This window comes from Stigmatopora nigra, chromosome 7 (genome assembly GCF_051989575.1).
Source record: "Stigmatopora nigra isolate UIUO_SnigA chromosome 7, RoL_Snig_1.1, whole genome shotgun sequence".
Lineage (NCBI taxonomy): Eukaryota > Metazoa > Chordata > Actinopteri > Syngnathiformes > Syngnathidae > Stigmatopora > Stigmatopora nigra.
This window is the reverse complement of record NC_135514.1, coordinates 8,627,742-8,650,486: the sequence shown is the minus strand read 5'-3', so window position 1 is coordinate 8,650,486 and position 22,745 is coordinate 8,627,742. Positions and strand designations below refer to the sequence as shown.

The 22,745-nt window shown below is 37.3% G+C and overlaps 1 protein-coding gene and 1 long non-coding RNA gene across 2 annotated transcripts in view; one reads left to right on the top strand and one right to left on the bottom strand.

Moving 5' to 3' along the window:
• Positions 1-22,745, top strand: part of LOC144199648 (uncharacterized) — a 73,222-nt gene that overhangs the window by 13,589 nt on the left and 36,888 nt on the right. The gene's annotated exons all lie outside the window — the stretch shown is intronic.
• Positions 5,615-9,619, bottom strand: irx1a (iroquois homeobox 1a). Its single transcript, XM_077720677.1, has 4 exons — positions 9,023-9,619; positions 7,094-8,165; positions 6,830-6,905; positions 5,615-6,093 (listed from the first exon to the last, which is right to left on the bottom strand). The coding sequence occupies exons 1-4, from the start codon at positions 9,263-9,265 to the stop codon at positions 6,033-6,035; spliced, it is 1,452 nt and encodes a 483-aa protein (XP_077576803.1). The 5' UTR covers positions 9,266-9,619; the 3' UTR covers positions 5,615-6,032.

Here is a 22,745-nt window from a genome sequence, read left to right as displayed (position 1 = left end):
TAAATGATTTACTCAAAAGATCCCAAAAAAAAGATCCTTGGGGGAGAATAAAAGTTGGCCTTGCCCCACTGAATTTGCATGACATATATTACGACTGCCAAACCACCTGTTCTGGTGGATAGCTTTTCAGTTAATATTTGACATTGCTGGCTTTAGTTGAAACTCTCTGCATTCTGCAGCATGTGACAAGGTTAACGTTACACGGGGTACTGTACAGGGCAATGTCAGGCGTGAAGAAAGAGCCTCCGGTTCAAGCAGAGGCAAATGGTATCATCGCGATATAGCCTGGCTGCTCAGCTCTGGCTTGTGTGAAGTGATATTTCCAACACATTGTGCTCTTGTCCCGCTCTTCTTCAGTTTCAGCATTGGCAGGTGACTCGGCATTGGATGTACTAGCTACAGTACACCGGGTGACAGCATCTGACATTGTAATTGTCTGCTCTGGGCAAGGGCATGGTTGGTGTAATGCATCTTAAGTTTCCTTGCAGTAGAAATAATTCATAACTGGCATTGGGATGCGGTGCCGGTATCTGTAACCTCGTCTCAGCAAGGTGGTCCTAATTTAGATTTACAGCATTCCGTTCATGGCCAAAATAACATGCATTTGACTGAGTTATACACAGTACTGTATATTAGGAAAAATCTTTCGTACTAAATTAAATTATCCTTTTTTTGTGTAATTAAATAACACTCTCTGCATGTGTATTTTGACTAAAACCTCGTGCCAAAGAAGAAAAAAATCAAGCAAACATGGTTCCAAGCACATATGAGAACTGTTATCTAAATAACATCCTAAGTAATTTCACTCTGGTGTATTTAAGACCAAAATATACCCTAAATGTATATTGTGTATTGCACAAAATTATATTGTTGTTGTTTGTTTTTGTAAATTACAACTGTACACTAATACTGGGTAGTGGTAGGGATTATTGTAGCAGGATAGGAGCGTGAAAGAAAATACTGTATTTCATTTTCGATCGCCAAATGTGCTACGCTGCATTAGATTTCACGTTCTGTGCAACATATGTGCTTTGAGTGCTCTGTGCGGGAGCTGCATCCTCTTCTAAATGCGAATTCCTGTACTTTTGCCACAGCTGTGGTATGATACTTCAGATGGCCACACTCCACTTTGTACAGCCCCAGGAATTAGCTCAAACCACAATGGCATAACATCAGAAAGAAAAGCGGGAAAAATCTGACTTTATTATCTGTCACTGAGGAACTGTTTGTGCAAACTGGAAAATGGGGCACGGAGCTCCTTCTTTGTCCAGGATTGAAAACACACATTGTCAAACAGTTTAGTGATGTGAAAATGTTCATTCTTGATTTGACAAAATTAAGTGACACAATCTGAGGTTTTAAAAGAGCCACTATAAAGTCACTATCATCTATTATTTATGCCATGTAAGGATTTAATTACTATAGTCATATTCCCAATGTCAACCTTCATAAGTAATCCATCCAAGCTTGACGGATCATTGTCAAACAAGACCTCTTCTAATAAGAGAAGTACGATCCGAGGGAATAAAAGTTAAAAATGTCTTAGGGGGGTTACATCAAAGAGATCACAACAACAATGCCTTGTGTCTAATAGATGTTTTTGAACAAATGCCAAATGTAAAAAAACCTCTCTTTTGATGAGCGTGTAATTACGGGGAGGAAACGGATAGCCGAAAATATCTTCATCATTATCAACTTCCAAAGGAGCACGGTACATCTATACTGATGGATAACAAAGGCATTACGGCAAAAAAATATTTCCGATCTTCCAAAACAATGTAACAGCATTGTATGCGTAAGCCTAGCTTTTGTGTGCCGTTTTTGTTTGGGCTCATGTGTAAAAGTGTGTATGTGCATTAGGAATTCACAATGGATTATTGTCTTATCCCTTAATATAGTACTGATTCTGTGGTGCAGCTGTGCACAGATTGTTCAGAAGAACTCACAGAGAAAACCACACTAATTGGTTGGTGCAGTCATTAATGGAACAGTAGCTCAACCTGAATTGTGCGAACCGGAACATGAGGGTTCTTATGTGCACATTGGACTGTCAGTGCCCTTTTTAAACAACAGACACAAGTAAACAACTTTGATCAAAAACCATGTAGCAAACAGTGAAATAATAATGAACCTCCATGATCATCTGAGGTCTCTTAAAATAGACTTTCAATTATCAAATTTGAGGATAAAAACAGGGATATTAGACCAGCTAATTAATGCAGTATTTGGCACTGTACATTGAGTGAGCGCCAAAGAGGCATATTGTTCTTATCATTGAGACTGAAAAGAAGCTTTGTTGTGTTTTTGATTTGGAGTCAGAACGAATAGGAGAAAACTTTATTCTCTCTGCCTTGTTTTGTTACATCCTTCTTGCTTGAGATCATGAGAATATCGCTTTGAATGGCTTTAAAAGATAACCGCAAACCAACTGTTATTTATTTTCAAGTATACGGTATCTCGATGCCAGGCCAGGCTTTTTTGTCAGCAGGGGTCTACATGGGTTGTTGAGTTGTCATTGAGTTGTTGAACGAGCAGCCGGGCAAGTACCAGCGCCGTGTTTCTATTTGTGTTGGAGTGTAGCAGTGTCGTAGACCCCTCACACATTTTTTCCCCTTTCTCCATCCTGTCTTAGCAGCATACCACTCCTGGAATGAAAAGGCTGTGACCAAGGCATCCGTTTCTTTTATTGCCATTGTGTTGCAAGAACAACGAGGCAAAGACAGGGGCCAGAACATGACGTGTATCACGGCTCCACGGCAGCTCGGCTCTGGCTCTGCAGCTAACTTTTTCCCTGTTCGTCGTCGTTGTTGTTGTTTCGCACTGCTGAAGCCACGCTGAGACAGCTTTTATGTCCGCCTTCAACTAGTAGGGCACTCATGGAACCAGATAAATGGATTAGAGGGGGAAGATATAGGCGGGCTATCCTTGAGGATAGACAAACGAAATGTTGAAGCAACGAAGGGGGATTGAAAGAGGAGGGGAAGGAGAGGAAAAGGGAACGACATTTGTGTTGGACAACAAGGGGTCCAGTCTGTTGTGCTGCCAAAAAAGACAAGACAGTGATAAACTTTCCTCCCCATGCAGTCACCTTTCCCCCCCACCTTCAGTCTCCCTGCCTCAGACACACACACTGTCACAAACACAATTCAGCCCTAAAATGAATGGATTGCCACACTATGACATGCCACAGTTGCAGGGGGAGATGGTCCTTGTTCGCCAACAAAGAAGGGTGGTAATGTGCAGGGGACAGCCAGCGACAGAATGCTAAATCGTTTTAGGGTCAACAAGTTATTGTTGTTTCATGAGCAAAAAAAAGGCCAAACGTTATATGATTCTGCCGTCAACCCTCATGTGGAAATAGCAGTAACACTTATTTTCTTTTCCTCTTTTTTAATTTATTAAGCTTCTTTTGGGAGCTTGATTTCTAATTGTATTGCCCATTTTTTATTTACTGTGATTAAAATACTTTTAACAAATTTACCATGACATGCAACTTCTCCAAATATAAACAAGCATTAGCTTCAGTCTATTAAAAATCGATAATTGTGTGTGTATTTACACTGCATAATCCCAAACATTATTAAATGTATATTCATTTAAATCTATATCACTCCTCCATGTACTGTGGCCCAAGGCATACAAGCAATGGCTGAAACTGACAGTCTAATTATCAGTTAGTTTCTACCCTGCTCATTGCGCATTAGACAATTCAGCTTACATCCCTTACTAAATGAATAATTTTGTATATATTATGGAAATACAATATTATGGCCTGCAGCCAACGTCTTTGCTCAAACCTGAGGCAGTTTGATGAAAAATTTAATAAATGAGACATAGAGCTTATTTAATTTTTGCCTAAAAAGACAACTTAAGAGTGGATGTTGTGTTAAAGAAGCATTTGTCAATGCCTGTTATCTGATCCTCCTATGATTTAGTCCGGTCATTACGTTTGTGTTAACATATTTTGAACTCTGCTGAATTTATAGGAATAAAGTGACTCCTATTTTAGATTCGGTCAATTGTATTTTTTTTACATTAACATTTTATTAGCTTTTCTTTGCTCCCTGTTTACACAAATGAATTTTCTATTTGTGTAGTGCGTTGTGTTTTGAGGATACTGTATTTTTTAAATGCAATTACAAGAGCAGAATAACCCTTCCCCCAAACCTCAGTGACCTTTTGTCAATTTTTCAACTTGGTTGTGGTTGTGTAAAAAGCAATAGCCATTTAAGTGACATAGATTTATGTTCACAGACGTGTCCCTTTTCACCTCATAGCCAATCCGTTAGGTTTACCAAGCACTAAGTCAGAAGAACCACTTGGCTTTTTTTCATCTGCAACAATATTATGCCAACATTTCCATAATTAGTGTTTCATTATTTTGTTGGTTTTAAATCTATTATCATTCCACTTTATCTATCAAACAACCTGGCCTGCCCACATTTGATAAGTAAAAATGATGTTTCTAGTAGTTCTAGAGAAAACAATATTAAACAATTTAATTTTGACATAAATTATAATAATGATTATTATGATTTGTGAGCTTTTAAACTAAAAGTTTAAACTAAAACTGACTTGAAGCATTGTAGTTTAAATGCATAGTTTTTGAGTCACCAACATTTTTATTTAGGGTACATTTGTGATTTAGCTCTTGGTTAAATTGCAAATTTAAGTTTTAGAATTAGTTTTAGTTTAAGAATTTTAACTAACTCAATTTGTTGAGCCTCACGCAAAGGGATTTATTGCACTTTTCAAATTGAAAGAGTTTTCATTACTTGCCCATAGAGGTCGCTGTGATATAGCAAAACAGATGTGGTATTATACAAGCAAAATCGCTAATCCCTAGAACATTTCAATTTGCATTGTATTCTTTCCGGCAACAAAGGTTCTCGTTTTAAATCAGGTAATAACAAAACAAAACAAAATCTGCTTGCCATTTAAGGCTCAACTTATTAGATGATGGAGAGACTGTTGAAAAAATAAATGAAGTCAGGCCTCCATTAGAAAAAAAACAAAAAACTAACAAACAAAAAAAATAATAAAAACATGCACTGTGCATAACATTTCCTTCCCCCACTTAAACACAAGCTTGGACTATTATTGTTAGTGAATGCATGATGTTTTGCCTTGGATGGAGTATCCAAAAGTTGATTTATAGTCTCACGATCATTATCATCCTCTGCATAGACAGCATCCACAAACACTCCATCCTCCAACATTACCAATGTCACTCTGCCCCTCCCCCAGATTAAATAATAAAAAAGACAATATTAATAATTTATCTGTGAATCGACTCCTTCCTCTGACAGATTAGATTTTAACCATTTGATTTTGTTTGGACTGGGCGTTCCCATATTATTACTTAATGACCTTCCCAGCTGCTCCTGTCCATTTTCTGTCACCAGCAACCATCTGGACACTTATTAGCACCTCAATGCATACACGCTGCTTTCCTCCAAAACTTGAATAAAATTAAGCAGGGCCACACATTGAAAGTGAATTTTGTTCCCGTTGTTATTCATAATATTGAATGAATAGCCTAAAATATCAATCTGTAATGATAATATTAATAATAATAATATATTAAGAATAATAATGTAGACTTGTTGCTTCCTTATAATTCCAATATTTAGTTTATTAGGCAAAATATACGATCTGGACAAATTCCTTCAACGTTTTCTATTTACAAATTTAAATCACATGATATTTACATTAAAGAAAGGACACCATAATAACAAGGTATTATAATAATATTAATAATAATAAAGTAAAAAGATTCCCCAAATTGTCTCAGATTGTTTGGAAAACCGAGAACGATTAGATTAACATTATATGCGTGATTATATGGTGCACAACAATAGAGGAAGTATTCATCCATTCAATTTTCCATCCACAGGATATTACCAAATGTCGGCTATTTGGGCCGTACTGACTGCAAAGACTGAATGCTACGCTTCTTCATAATTTATCATTGTCCTTTTTTTCCATTGTCTTCGTTTTAAGCTCACTATTTGAAAAAAAAATGTCACTACTCAAGCCGAAGAGAGAGCAGTGAGGACCCGTTGTGCAGCGTCTTGTGGACTTCTTGATGATCTGAATAAATAACAATGAACAAAATTGTATTAATACTAATAACAACAATATTAATATCAATAATAATAAATAGTAAATTCAAAGAGTAGAGAAATTACCATTGTATAGACAATAAATAGAATCTTAACAACACATGATCATTATCATTATAATATTTTATGGCACACCATGTTCAAAAACAAATCCAAGCTCAACTATAATTAATCACAATATTATTTTGACATCGTGCTCGAGGAGAATGAGTGAAGAGGGCCCCTATTTTGTACTTGAAACAGAGGTAAACCTTTTTCTTCCCTCTTTCTGTGAGAGGACTCCCATGGGCTCGGAGACTCCCATGGGTCTTTAGCGAAAGCACAGCCCAGACACAGCCCGTTTTACTCGGTGACTTGATAAGTAGCCACAGTATCCCCGCAGGGGGAGGAATTAAAGGGGCTGTGGGATGAGAGTCAAGACCTCTGTCACTCGCAAAGCAAATTGTGCTTTATTTGTTTTACTTCCTAGGCCCCCCTACCCTTTCTATTTCTTTGCGCTCTATCAGTCCACTAATTATCCATGTAGTGTGATTTAAAAGCACATAAAAAGAATGTTTTTATTTAACAAATGTAGACTGAATAATGTGCCTATTTTTTGTTGTCACAGTATAGATTAGTTTATTTAAATGTTTTGTGTTAATTCATTATTTTGTTTTTATATTTATATTAGAGTTGTTTGTGCTTTGGGGGTAAAGAAATCTCACCTGTCATGAAGGGGTCGAAAAGAAGGCTTCAAGGTTGGTGTTGGAGGGGAATCACACCGAACACCATGTTCGTGTTCTAAAAGAAAATATTTGTCAAAATTAAATAGCGGTGGTGATAATGTGCAATATTTGATATTGTCAGTGCCAGTATTTATAGAACAAAATATATAATATATAAATATACGTTAGCGCTTAAAACTACTTTTACGTATATGTTGCATTAATTTCCCGTGTGATGTTTTAGGAGTATTGATAGCATCTCACCTATGTGTTTGGGGCTGTCCATTGGGGTCTTGCTCTCTTGGCTGGGGGCCGCTGCGGCTGCTACAGGGGACACCACCACTGACGTGGGTTGCTGCTGTTGCTGAGCCGCAAGGTGGTGGTTCTGGTGCTGATGGTGATGATGGTGATTCCCCAGAAAGGATCTCACATTGAGCAGAGAGTTCTGGCCCAGAAACGCACCATTCGTCCAGTTGTGGAACTTTCCAATTTGGCAAGTGTACAGTCCGTGGCTGGGGAGAAAGGCGGGGTGTGTCTGGATATGAGGATGAGAGGGGCCCACCGGACCAGAAGGGGACGTGGGTTTCTGAACTGAGGAGTCAGGGGTCGTGGCTGTTTCTGCTAATGACCATATTTTGGGTTTATTGTTCGAGGGCAAGGGAAAGCCTCCAGGTCTCTCCGGAGATAGTACTCTTGTCGTATTATTACTCTCGGAGTTGTCTTTGCACCCTAGATGAATTGAAATTGAGCCTTTTGATTTGTCCAAGGCCTCGTGGCCCTGCATAGAGAAGGCCCGTCTTTTTTCCAAGCTGTCCAGCTCTCCACCGGCATCTCCGTCGCTTCTGTGGTCTCTTGTACCCCCGTCAGTGGATTTATCGTCGTCATCCTCGTTACTCTGATCCCCGTCGTTATCGTCAATTTTGTCTATATCGATGCTCTCCAAGTCAATCTCCTCCTCATCCTCATTTTTCTCGGCTTCGTCTCCACTGCCAAATAGATTGCCATCTTCCCCATCCTCTTTGCTCCTGCTCCCCCATGTCACCTTGTTCTCCTTCTTCAATCTCCTCCTTGCATTAGCAAACCAGGTGGAGACCTGCGTCAGGGTCATCTTGGTGATGATGGCCAGCATGATCTTCTCACCTTTTGTCGGATAAGGGTTCTTTCTGTGCTCGTTGAGCCACGCTTTTAGGGTGCTGGTGCTCTCCCGTGTTGCATTCTTAGGCCTGGCCGGGTCCCCGTACTGGAACTGACCGTATGGGTAGAAGGCAGGAGAGGTGTGAGCTGCAAAGCTTGCTGGGTGGACACCAGGACTGTCCTTAAGATCATATTGGGATCCCTTGAAGAGTAAAAACAAACGAGTATTACATATATGTATTTGTTTTTAGCTCGCCTCAAAGGCTCCACATGCTTATTTCCACCTTGTGTAATTAAAAATCATTCATTTATCTTCTGTACAAATGAGTAAAAATAAATGTAAATGTGGTTGAATAACATTCATATTAATATAATACTATGTTCATAATGTAGTATGCCCTTACGCTACTTAACTCATACACACCAAACTTACAGGACTACTTGAAAACTTTTCTCAAGTGTGTCTGAGCATTAAATTGTTAATTACATTTGAGGTCAACGTATTAGGAAATTTTGGCAACATATTGAATTGATTTTAAGCAGTTTTGGTAAGAATAAAAAATATATATTTTAAACATTTTCATTTAATTTACAAATGGAATAAGAGTAACCGCATAAAAAGATAGAAAGTGTAGGCACTCAGCCACTAACTAACAGGCCTTAGAATTAGTTATTTCAATTCATTTACAATAATCTACAGATATATGAATCACACACATATAATAGAAAATTAAGTAGGTATAAAAAATGCAGGCTGTTCATTACAAATATTATTATCATTGTTATTTAGTTATCTAGCAACAACGAAATAAACCACATTTTATATCGTTCACAACATGTCAAACATTTAACGTATTCAACATCTAAAACAATGAAGATATGAAAACTGCTATCTCGTTCGTTTCAAGATAATAACAAAATAAATCGCAAACATGAATTTGATATTCCGCATTTTTCCATCCTATTCGATTTAATTCATGCGAACTGGAGTTTTAATTTATTTATGTTTTTAATTATATGTACACACACACACGCTAGTATTTAAACATGTTTTCTTACCATTTGTGAGAAAAGCGCCAGATCCGCGCTGGTGTATGGTAAGAAAGCGCTGTAGTTGTGAGCGTACGGGTTGGCGTACATGCCCAACACGGAGGTGACCGCCGCAGCAGTGGCTGAAGGATTCCCCCCGATTTCGGTGCTTCCTCCCCGGGAGGAAGATGTCAGAACTCCCGTCCTGTCGCTCCCATAAACCGCCTGGGATGCACTTAAATACTGCGGGTAGCCTAGCTGGGGGAAAGACATCTTCCACCGCCGTATTGACGCACTTGGCGAAATGTCCACGAATCGTGCGCAACAAAAAAGTCAGCGCGATGTTTTAAAAGAAAAAGAAAAAACAAACCAGATGAGTTGAAGGGAAAGTGTGCAAAAGGCAAAGTGGGGGTCCTGTTCTGTACTGACATGCAGTGGGAGGCAGTGGCAAAGGAGATTCTGTTAAATCTCAGCTTCCTCTCTCTTTTTTTTTGCTTGCTCCAAGTCCGCTTGGGTGTGATGTGATCACCAATTGCGCACAGACTGACGCGCCTGGCCCTGAGGTCTCCAGGCTGATCTCTCAGATACAATTTGAAGTTGAAGCTTTGATTGGCATCCCCTACTTGAGCCGACAAGCCCCTCCTAGTTTCAAGCAATGTGGGATAATGTGAATATGGAGTGAGCGTACATTGGCTGAGGCCTCACTCTCTCTCCCTTTCTCTCTCTCTTACTTCGCTCGTTTCTCTCTCTCCCTTTCGTTTTCTCTCCCTGGCCATGTTTGGACTTATTGTATGTTAAATGCTCAAGCTTTAGAGTCCATTCAACGAGCGCTTTGATTGTTGTATGACAACCTGTCGACGCGATTTTACAGCTGTCCAGCACCAGGGGAAGTAAACCCGTCAGGAGAAGGAACTTACTTTGACTAGATTTCAATTGGAATCAAAGACGCCTTTAGGAATTAGTTATTTGCTTACCACGGCTTGTTTGGCTTTAATTCCTGATGTCTAATTTAATGCTGCCATTTTTCCAATATGTCATAATGCATGTCTCATCAAATGCATTTGCTCTGGATGTTTGGAAATTTATTCTAAATACAGTTTGATATTTTACAGGCATCATTTGGTTACATTCAATAAGATATAAACTCACTCAGTGCTCAAGTAAAATATGGTCATTCATTTTGTATACTTTATTATTAGTATTATTTACTCTATTTTCAAATGGACCACGGTTGTACCCTGCTTTGATTTCTTAATGGTTTAATCAGTCAAATCCCCCTTCTCATTCTCCCCTTCTGCTCTCACTCCTCGTTTGTGTGTGTGTGTGTGTGTGTGTGTGTGTGTGTGTGTGTGTGTGTGTGTGTGTGTGTGTGTGTGTGTGTGTGTGTGTGTGTTTTGTAGACCTAAAACAGATTGTTGTTTTTCTTTTGTAACAGACGATCCACTTCACTTCTTTTGCCCTCGCCATTTTGAATGAGGAAAAGCTATAGAGTCGAATTTAAGCATGCAGACACCAGGCTGCAAAGTATATGCAAGACTCTGAAAGTACCGATAGATTTACTATGCTACCTTAAAATATTTCTGTGCATTAACAGCATGCAATTTCAAATATTACAGTTGACGTGTTTATTTATATGCACTGTATTGAACGCATTAGAAATACACACTGTAGCTTTGAGATATATATATATATATATATATATATATATATATATATATATATATATATATATATATATATATATATATATATATATATATATATATATATATATATATATATATATATATATATATATATATATATATATATATACATCTGACTCTATCAGATGTTAGCTTTGTAATTATATGAGCTCAAGAAAAAAAAATCATTATTTCATGTTCAAGTAGAAAATGAGGTTGGTGGGAAGTTAATTTTCATCAAATGTACATTAGTACTTAGTATTAAGTATTAAGTGCATTATATTCTTAAAACACCCATATCCAAGTAAAAAGCATGCATATTCTAGATCTAGATTTAACACTGTTAACGACTGAAGCCCAAGAAGTCAGTTGATTCTGATCTGCACCAGATGGCTCCAAGTGGATATTGCCGAGCGCCGAGGATCTGTTAAAAAAATATCTGAGGGGCACTGATGGTAATCTGGGTAACACATCAGAAAGTAGGGGGATGGCAATTGCGATAACCCGTTGGAAATGTGCACAAGGGGGACTAAATATGAAGGTGGGTGGGAGTGGGTGGGGTTGAAGGAGTGCTTGTAAGGTGGTAAAAAGAAAATAAATGTCAACTGGTTTGAAATGAATCCATATGAATTTTCTAAATATGCTCTGCGTATAATTTTTCAAATTAGGGTTTTAAGTTAATATAATAATATTTATAATATTAACAGTTTTAAATCTGAAATTTAATCAGGAATGATGATGAAAGTGCTGTAATCAAGAGACCAAACTTCACGTTAGAGTTTTCAATTTTCTATAACATTCCGGTTCATTTGCACACTCTTTCCACTATCTACATGAAATCTCTTTTTCTGTACTCATGCATGTGATCATGGCGCGCTTTGACAATGCAGAAAATCCTGCGGCTTTCCCTATCTGATATTTTTATCATGTAAATCTACAGGAGGCTCTTCATTAGCTGTTATGCCTTAATGGCCACATCCAGCGACTGTGCAAGTCAACTTAATTGTTCTATTACCACACTCCCCATGGAATACTTCAACTGTTATTATAATCACTTAAGTAATCCAGTAAACAATTCGCTTTATATTTCAGTTGTGTACTGAGTAAAAAAATCAACAGAATATGTGTAAAAATGATGAAAAACGGTGCAAAACTGATCCATTTTCTACAGAAAAAAAATATTTGAAACATAATTTACCCTCTGATAACCAACCTAAAACTCCATTTGACTGTATCAATTACATGCTAATCCACAAGAACAATTAAACACCCAGAGCCATTTACAGTACCTGCTGTGTCATTCAACAGTAAATGTCTCCTGTTGCAACTATGCAGTAAACAAAGACAATTTACTGAGTGTACCACTTTGTTTTCCCATGTAGACAGACGTTTACTTGTATTATAATCCAAATCACATTTATCCCTGCTTTATGATAATATAATCTTGCAGTTGAATGTGTAGTTTTCCATGCAGAGGATATACACGTAAAATGTCACGAGTTTAATTTTTACTGTTCATATTTCAAATACACCTTGTCTATTATGTTTCTTTTTTTATTTCTGTCAGAATGCAAACACTCCCACAAACTATTTTCTCCCCAGTCGATCCAATACATCAGGATCTCCACTTGCAAGATTTGACCTGTGAGCAAAAACACTGAATCGAATCAGTCCAATAGAAGTCATATTGAACCTGTATTACAATAACAGCAGTTATGTTGACGGTTGGCTACCACCGCAGAGGTCAAGGGGTCGCTCTGTGAACTAATAACTGTGGTGAAAGATACTCCTTTCCTGCCTCTGGGAGTGCCAAAGTTGAGGAAAGGTTAAGAATCTGCAGAATGTCCTTTTTTTGGTCTTTCACGTAGATTATCAAATTAACTGTTAAAGCCAAAAGTCTTCCTCCCTTGAGTAAGGATTATTTGAAATGTGCAACACAGCACATCATTCTCCTCGTTAGCAGTGTACATAAAAACGTGGAGACAAATTTCCAGGAAACCCACTCACTGTGTCACCGCGACCACAATCTATTTAGCAATGGGTGAAAGTAAGTGGTGTTACAGTGAGATATTTGATACACAGACAACTGCACCACACCTATACGTGAGGAAACAAGGAATTTCCTGCCTCATAAAAGAGGCCTATTCTGGGTTTCATGAGGTCATGAAGGTGTTCACTTGAAAGCTAAACATGATGATGGTGTTGCTTAAATCATTACGAATTTTCACTACGCTTAGCAGTCTCTGGATGTGCCAAGTGGCCTTGCGAAAATACTACTTAATATCAAATTTTAATTTGATAAGAGAATAAAGGCAAATTAAAATGATAAATAAATATACTTTGAATCCTTACTCATATCATACTAAATATCCTGCAAGGGAGAGCCTTAAACATAAGATTAAAGCCTGGGGAAAAAAACACTATAAAATTATTAATAACACTAATATGTTTTATGAAATTTTAGACACATGGTGATTCGTGACATCCTAAACCATTGGGAAAATTTGAGTTTGGTTGTAATGCAAAGGGACATGCATGCATTCATTGTAAAGTTGGGATGTTAGATTGAATTTCAGAATACGCCATACTGTATAATGTTACAAATGTATGTGTAACACCATGGCATAATTTTAGCTGCACACCAAGAATAGTGGCAGCATTGCAGGCACCACATTTGTATGTGTTTATAGTATGATATGTGCTCCTGAGGTGTCTATTTGATGTAACGACTAGATCAGAATGAAAATTTAGCAGTTTACATGATGACAGAAAACGCTCACGTATTAGTTTGTTAGATGATTGTTCTCGCCCGTAGGAAACATCAGTACACATCCAGGAAAACTTTGAGAAGATTCAGGTTTGAGCATAGACAAACAACATTTTTTGCAAGGGTAAACATTTACTTCAATTCCTTAACCATAAAAGTTCGAGTACAAAAGAAATTCTTTTAAATTATGATTTTGTAGGAGTGTATGATAAAGCAGTATATAATACATGCGGATTTACGATAGTTTATTTATCTATCAGAATTCAACCTGCTTATGACCAAAAGTCAGAACTCTTTCTTTAGGAGTGATTAGGAAATTAGTCTTATAAAGACAATGAGGACATTAAGGTGCAGACCACCAAGGGCATGTGTGAATATGCCCAATATGTGTGCCCTTCAATTGACTGGCGACAAGTCTAAGGTTAAGTCTGGCTTTCACCTTAAATCTAATGGGATGGGTTCGAGGACCCTGCAATCCTGTCAAGGTATTGGAAATGAATGTGATGGATTTTGGTACAAACCACACTGGTTTTGCAGCAGTTCTTCATATTTGACATGTGTTCTTTAACTAATTCCGGTGTATTTTTCTGCTTACCTTCAAAAGACAATAGCCAAATATCTAACGTTTTGCTTCCCAGGGGCATCTTCGGTGGTAGATAATGAACGGGTGGGCCCAGGTTTTGATGTGGTTAGGGGCCAAGAGGAGGGAAATGTGAGAAGAGGTGTTAATTGTGTTGGCTCTTTACTGGGGAAACATATCAACATTAGATCTAATGGAGGTTAAAGACTCTCATTGCCAAAGGGGCTGAGGCTAATGAATAGCTATGACTAGCCAAGGAAGGAATGAAAGATGGAATGCTAAAGAGAACGAGAGAGAGAGGATGGGAAGAGAAACTTTGAGAGATTTGCAATGAGCATTTAGAAGGTTTTCTGAACTTTGAACAGTTTTTCAATCAAGTGTATATGTGTGTGTATGTATATATATATATATATTTATATATTTATATATATATATATATATATATATATATATATATATATATATATATATATATATATATATATATATATATATATATATATATATATATATATATATATATATATATATATATATATATATATATATATATATATATATATATATATATATATATATATATATATATATATATATATATATATATATATATATATATATATATATATATATATATATATATATATATATATATATATATATATATATATATATATATATATATATATATATATATATATATATATATATATATATATATATATATATATATATATATATATATATATATATATATATATATATATATATATATATATATATATATATATATATATATATATAAATGTCTATGTATGAAGCAGAGTACGTCAACGACAACTTTAACAATTACAATTAATAAAAACATTGTTTCTAAAAGCCTAAACACAGATCAAGCAAACATAACATATTTACTTTCAAACCTGTTGAAAAAGCACATTCATGTGATGTTGCAGTGAAGACTGTGGATGCTAATTAACTAATTTGGCAATTCAATAGATAATTCTATTATATGGTATTTAACGTTTTCATGAAGAACCATCTGAATTCTCTGCAGCCAAAAGGCAGCATAACTAATTCTCCTATTCTATTGTGCGTTTTCTCATTCGAAGAATTCAGATATATGCAAAGTGCAGTAAATGAGCAAGATACAAAAACAAGACATCGAACACAGAGATAAGCTGTCTTCCTTTTGTGTCTATTTAATTTTATGCTAAATCTAAAGGAGGACTCAAATGTTGGAAGGGAATGCTTGGAAGAAAGGATATCCTCAACATTCTTTTCAAATTTCAGATTTTCTTCCTCAGTATGGAGGAAAACGAGGGCGTGCAAATCCCTATTAAGATGATAGAATTCACATGTTTATTTTCTAAACAGTGTTAATTGAATTTTAAGGATAGGTCCTTCCTGGGGAAAATGTTCTCATAGACTGAAGTATTCGTTTGAATTTACATTGTTTGAAAATGTTGTAAAGACTATAGATAAAATGATCAACAGACAGCATGACAAATGGAATTTTAATTAGCTTGCTTGCTTTCATCTCTTATCGCGTTGTGTTGCTTTGCGCTTTGGTTTGCCTTTGTACAAACTATTGGTAGATGAAACCTGCTGGTTTTCATCTCTCTGGACGAGCTCTGTGGGGTTCTTTAAACTCTCACTCCAACAACCGTGCATCCACCTTGATCACTGATCAAACTGGCTTAGTTTTAGGTTCTTTGGGGTCTAATGGGTGTACAAATAAAAAAAATACATATTTGCAGTGAATGCTGGATATTTCTATTGTCTGGTACTGAATAGCCATCTTCTGAAGAAGCATGGTCCAAGCAATCTTTAATAAGTATGCCTTTTCAATATGAGCTTGATGTGAATGTTGATTGTGTGTAATCGATAAAATTTAACATACAGTGGTACCACTAAATAACTGTATTAATTGGTTAAAGAAGTCATTTTGTAACTTGGATTTTTCTCAAGTAGAGATGCATTTTGGCTTTAAAAACAAATGAAAAGATTTTAAACTCAACTCTAAATCACACGGCCAGGTGAAAGAGCAAAGGCCTGGGGTGACGTGTGAGTGTCTGAAGGTGTTTGTGAAGCGGCTAACTGCTGCATTTTGCCCCGACTGAGATTTATGGAGAAGTGATTGATTGAGTGCAGCAATCGGGTATGGCCACACACACCCTCACTACTGAACCAAACAAAAATCTGTCATAACATAATCTGAAAAATAACAGTGTTTTCCTAAACTCCCTTTTACCACTTGAGAGTCTGATTACATTTTTTGTGTTGTACATACGTAGCGTGAGTGACGTCGCATTTGTCATATAATGGCTGATTTTGTAGTCAAAAGATATTTTATATGCTTTCATGGTTTGAAGATGTTTCCGATTCCATATTGAGATTCCTTGAGTAACTGTCTTCCACATAGAGGCCATTTATACTCACAGCTTCTCTTTTACCAAAATGGGATATAACGTAATTACAAATATTAGGTGATTTTCCCGCGACCAGTCCATGTGAGTCTAAAATATTCAACTGAACTATAATGCATAGTTTTGGGTTTGCGTATTCAGAGATAGCCTTGAAATGATGAATGATTTATTTCACATATACATTTGCGCTTGAAATTAGGGGGTGGGTGGCAGGTTGCAGCGTGACGTTTTACATCCCATCCATGTTGAAGCATCAATGACCCCAGCTGAGAGGCAAACCTATGGAGACAATGAAGTTCAATAACAACAGACACTTGCTTGAAAAGGGGGCCATCTGATGTGGCAAGTGCAACGCTCTTGCATCAACAGCACTCAGCTGTTTCAGTCAAACATTGGACCACACCATGAAATCTGTTGTTAAGGATAGAAAAATAGTGTTTGGATTAGAATTGAACAGTTTTATACCTCCCCTTCCAACACCATCATTCTTGTTACGCCTTTCTTCCTTGCCTTCTGTCCTCTGCTCTAGTCCACATTTGTTTTCCATTGAACAAACACATAGATAGTGCCCCCCACCCGACGCACACACACACACACAACCACACAAAAAAACATGCCCTTTTTGTATGGGGACCGGCAATGACCATCAAAGTCGCGATCGATCCTGTGTTGTCATTGTGTGTGGAGGTTATTTAGGTGTGCATCCAATCTACGCCTGCTGTTGTGTTTGAGGAAGATGGAAACATGGCCAGAGTTTGTTAACACTGAAAGGAGAAACATCAAAGCTGAGACAGAGAGCGGTAGGCTCGGGGAGAAAAAGGGAGGGGTGGGTAAGAGCACCTCAGAACCCCATGAGTACCCGCCAGCTCACTGCCCTGTCTCTCGTGAAATGAGCACTTTCACAGTCAGTTAGTCTTTAAGTAATAGATATATTGAGTTCATCCCTTGTAACGTTAGACAACTAATTTATTATTTTTCCCTTCGTCTTTCTTTCACCCTTTGCTTGGCCCCCCTTCTCCTTTTCCACCTCTTCCTCCCCTCCTACTGAGTCAATTTTCCCTCATTCAACATCAACACAGGATTATGGAGGTTAAATAAACTCTCTGAAAATGAATGAATATTGCCCGGCATCCTGTCCCCTGTTCACCCTCCTCTCGTCCCCCCTCCCCACCTTCTTTGCCTGGAGAAAAGAGAGGGTCCAGTCCAGGCTATCTGGCAGGAGAATGAATGATCCTATTTATGTTAATGCAAACATGAACGTTACACAGGTTTTTCCCCTGATAAGGCGATAGGTTAATGAAATGCTCATTTCATTTTACCAGTTGTTTTCTCTGTGAAGTTCCGATAAGTAGCAAACCAATGAAGCTTGTAATTACAATCTTACAGAAACCCGGCCAATCTGTGTATAAATCTCACCATCCAATTACAAGATGTAATAATTTTGCAGTCAAGCTGGTAATGAGGTCTAATACTCATGCATGTGATAATCCCCCCTGGATGCTGACTCTATCAGATGTTAGCTTTGTAATTATATGAGCTCAAGAAAAAAAAATCATTATTTCATGTTCAAGTAGAAAATGAGGTTGGTGGGAAGTTAATTTTCTCTATGCTCTGTGAAGCGTAGACAAGAATTTAATGATTTAATTACAGTTGTTAGGCCTTTTTTCCGAGAGGCTTAAATTGAGCTAAGCATTTTTTCATAGCCCCGACATCAAGAGTCAGAGAACATCAAAGATTATGGCAGCATACAAAGTGATGGCCCGTTCCAAGCCCCCCTTTTTTATTTGTTGCCTTTCCTTTCTATTAATTTCCAATGATTCCACTTCATTTTTTTCCTTTCTTTCTTTTCCTTCTTTTGTCATCATAACTACACAGTAGTTTCAGGAACACTATCGAACAGCTGTATTTCTTTTTATCAGAAACATGAGACAATTTTGTGTAGTAATGAATATATAAAATCATCCGACCAACTAAACTTCTCATAGAATAATTTATCTTAGAATTTTAACCTTTAAATATCATAACTATCACACAATCTAATAACCTCCCTGATCCTTTCCCTTTCTGCTCATTCACTTTTGTTCCTCCTTTCTCATTTGGTGTCCATAACCTCATATTTTGACCCTGCTAATCTCCTTCCATCCCCATGCTTTCTTCATGCTTGGCTATGTCCTATTAAACAAGGAACGTGTTGCAGTGTTGTGACCCGCAATTGTGGACAGCTTCACGACAGGTTTTGTGGGCCTTTTTTTCTGTTCTGGTGTCCAGTCTGCCTCCATCTGCCACAGCCTCGCTGTGGTCCCACTGGGGGATATGGGGCTAATTCTGCAGTCAATTAGCAGAAGGGCTGCTTTTGTTCTCTCACTGGCTCTCATGGGCCCTATCTGCTTCACTGCACCCACTTTTCTCTTCCATTTCAATGATCCTCGCTTTCTGTCTTTTTTTTGTTCGCAGTTTTTTTTAAATGTCATTTACGGTTCTATTTATTGTGGTATTATGGCTCCCTATGTTCCTTCCTGGAGTTTGTAAATTGTCCATCGTGGTGTCTATCCAATTGCTACTACCCCCTCTCACCAGGCCCATGCTTGATCAATGACCTTTATGACATTGTTGGCCAAACAATGTCATTCATAATCAAGGATTGCAAAAATGAGCATTCACTTACAGGTTGATTATTATCCAACAGGCTTTGATGAAGTCATTTTAAAGTGTTATTAGTAATACATTATTTCAACACTATTTATTTCTTCTAATCTATATTATTCGCAAGCTAAGAATTTGAAATTGTTTGGTTGCAATTAGTTTCTATAGTGTAGTGATAGCAGATCTTTGGGTAGGGTTTGTTTAAAGTAGTTGAACATATCTTATATTTCTACTTCCATAATATCCTAACAATTTTAGGAAAATACAAATAATAATAATGTATCATTTAGGATTTTTTTGCCCATGTTTCCTGCTTGTCCATTCCACTCTGGTGATTGTTTGCAAAGTTGGTGGTTTTTAGTCTGTGATGGTGAGAATCTATAAATTTAAGCCTAGCATTTGTCATAGCTGAGATAAAATAATGGAACATCCACATATATCTCACCTGATGCAGACATTTTGTCAGGTGACACACAAGAGTCTGCATATAGGCACACGCACACCCACAAAATAAATAATTCTCCTCCCCTTTCCCCTTGCTCTGTATTATAGTCTGTGGGTCTTACCCTGCTGTTTTCGTTGGGGTTTTACCTTGCCCTACTGGGCTGTAACTGCCTCAAGTTAATAAATCATTTTGGCCATATGAAATATTCAAAGAGAGAGGGCATATCAGGCAATGCCAGGTGAAAGTATTTCTTACATTTTCATGGTATGACAGTCTACTCCACATACATTCTTCTTCTTGAGCGGCTTCGTGTTCAGGGTTTTCAGTGAGTTTCTGTGTGGCCGGGGTTCATGAAGATCGTCCGTGTCACTCTAATAGTCTAGAATTACACTTGTATCAGTGTCACTAGCATATGGGGTCTATGTATACCCTTAGGCCCATCACATCCCCTTCCACCTTCCACTGTCATGGTATTTAAAATGATTCCATTCCACCCAAGCTAGGTTTGACAGTAAAAGTGAGAGGCTGTGTTTCTTCTCTTTGGCTCAATGACAGAGATGCAGCTGCTTATGGTGCCTGCCACGGAGAAGCCAATCACATGATATTTTATAGGATAATAATGGAAAAAAGTGCCCTCTTATTGAAGGAGTCCCATGCTTCAACCCCCAACCTCGACCCTTGCAAAGTTAATGAGTACGGAAAATGAATTAATGAGTATGGTTCCAAAGTGTGTTTTTTTTCTTCTATGTGGTTGAAAAGTGTTCATAACGGTCAAAACATATACTTTTAAGCTTTTTTTGTATCAAACACCAGCATTGGTCCAGGGTAAATTAGGCTTGGAGAGGTGAAACAGTCAAAGAAATAGTGGTGAATTACAGTATCCTACAGCTTTTTCCAAATCCTTTCAATTGATTCCCATCCCACATATCCTCTAACTGGCTCAGCATCACAGTTTTCACTTCCATCTCATCCTCTCTTGAGATACCATTCACTATTCCATGATCCTCTCGTTTGCCACACCCTCAGCTCCTTAAATCTGCTGTTGCTCATAACTTCTTCTCATATCACATCTATCTGTCTTAACATCCTCAGACAATGCTGACGTTGTCACTGTATATATTAAAGTTCCCTTGAATAGAAACAGCACATTTAATAATATGGGAACCAGACTATTTCCTGTAAATGGAATGAGTGTGACAAATTGAGTAGACTAATTCCAAAAACAGCCATTTTTTAAATGAATATTTTATCATATGGTGTGTACAATACAAATCTATTCAGGGATGTTGGTTTGATTTAATTTAATTACTATATTTTTAAAGATTGGCTAGTTACAACTATTTGTTTTTGAACAAATGCATACCATTTCTGTTTTAAACATTTTGTAGACGCACACACACACACACACACACACACACACACACACACACACACACACACACACACACATGCACGCACACGCACGGTGATGACATGCCTATTTCTGATAGGGTGTTATGTGTGTATTTTGATGATATGAAAGTTGACCACATTTACATGCAAATCGAAGTTCCAGATTAATATAGTCCACATATGAAGACGCAGGAGGACTGCATGGTAATATGCTATTATGGCTTTTAAACACCTTTACCAAAGTTTGGCGCTGATTTAGCATGGTCACAGTAGAGGAAATAATGTTGGTATGATAGTAACTGGCTTTTCCAATTGGAATACAATTTCATCAAGTTCAACTGTCATTTCTAATAATGACTCAGGTTATGCACAGTAAATTGAAGATTCGTCTTCTTGCTATTTTTACACCTCAACCTTGGAGGATAAAGGAGTAAACACTGTGTTTACATAGGCTTTATTAGGTGATAAATACTAGGACCTAATATATACCGAAATGTCATTGGTGGTGTAACAAAACAAACGCGTGTATGTTCCGCCTTACATGGAAAATGGGAGGTTTTTTATCGTGTGATATCCTAGCAATTTTATACTTTTGTGGTTTTCCGTGCTAGGTAAAACAAGTAGAGTGAAAGGAAAACAAAGAAAAGGTGAGACGGCAATCCTTGCATTTTCACATAGGAAGAATGCCAATGGTATATATTTGCATGTATTTTGTTTAAAAACTCATCTTGATCAACTTTAGGTATAAGTTATCGACTCACCACATGACTTTTGCTGATTATAGCAGCGAGAACTAGGTTGTTTGGTTGTTCAATGCCTCCTGTCAAAGAACCAGGCAGAAATCGACAAGCTATACCAAACCAAACTCCTTCACTTGATAAATGAGTGTATATCCAGGAACACACAAATCAAAACATTGAAGCTCCACATGTAGTGTTTTTTCTAAATTAGATACCAGTCTTCAGTTAATTAATCACCCCCACCTTGTCAAGGTTTCTAGGAAATGTTAGTTGACAAATAGGCTGCTCAGGTGGGATGAGATGAAAGGGTTAGATAATGAGTTACTAATCAACCACATCAGTTAAATCCATCATACCTAATTCCCCTAATATTAAAATAGCATGCACATTGAGCTAATCTACTCATTTCTTTTTAGAAATTAATTTACCGAACCAGAGGTTATGCCACACTAATAAGGCATATACACCCATGCATGCATGCCCCTCCTTTCACTCAATAAGAGATTAAAAGGTGGTATGAGCCATAGACTATGGAACAAAGAGAAAGAGATAAGTAGATAAGGAGTATACTCATAAGGAATCATCGCTGTTTGGATAATGAGGTTCCAAAGCTTAGTCAAATTAGTTCTTTTTTGTCTTTGTTTGCTTTCGATCCATTTTGTGTGTAATTGTTCTTAAACCCCGTCTCAACTGTCTATTTTTTTCCAGCATCACATTACTGTATCACAAGCTGTCAAAAGAAATGGTGCATTATCATCTCTTCCATCTTGTCTAAAAAAAACAACCATTGAATGAGCACTGCTGTTGCCAACAACACACTCCCAAGTCGGTGTTAACGTTAAGATGAATGGCAGGCTAAAGATGTCAGGTGTCGACTTCAGGAGTGTGTCTCCAAAAGGTCTAGTGCATTGCCTGATTCTATACTGGTGTGTTTCTGAATTTACCACAGAACCTACATGAGAAATGTAAAGGCTAAATCTATATACTCACAAACTATTAGTCTGAAACTATAGTTAAATTTATTCGGTCTAAGTGACCTAAACTCTGTATGCAATGTTTATAACCCAGAGAT

What these genes read in the sequence shown, in the direction of transcription:
- irx1a (XM_077720677.1), bottom strand. Translation starts at nt 9,265, where the DNA reads ATGTCTTTCCCCCAGCTAGGCTACCCGCAGTATTTAAGTGCATCCCAG. An exon ending in TGGCGCTTTTCTCACAAATG is followed by an intron (nt 8,166 to 9,022) that starts GTAAGAAAACAT and finishes TTACTCTTCAAG; the next exon opens with GGATCCCAATATGATCTTAA. An exon ending in TTTCGACCCCTTCATGACAG is followed by an intron (nt 6,094 to 6,829) that starts GTGAGATTTCTT and finishes TTATTTATTCAG; the next exon opens with ATCATCAAGAAGTCCACAAG.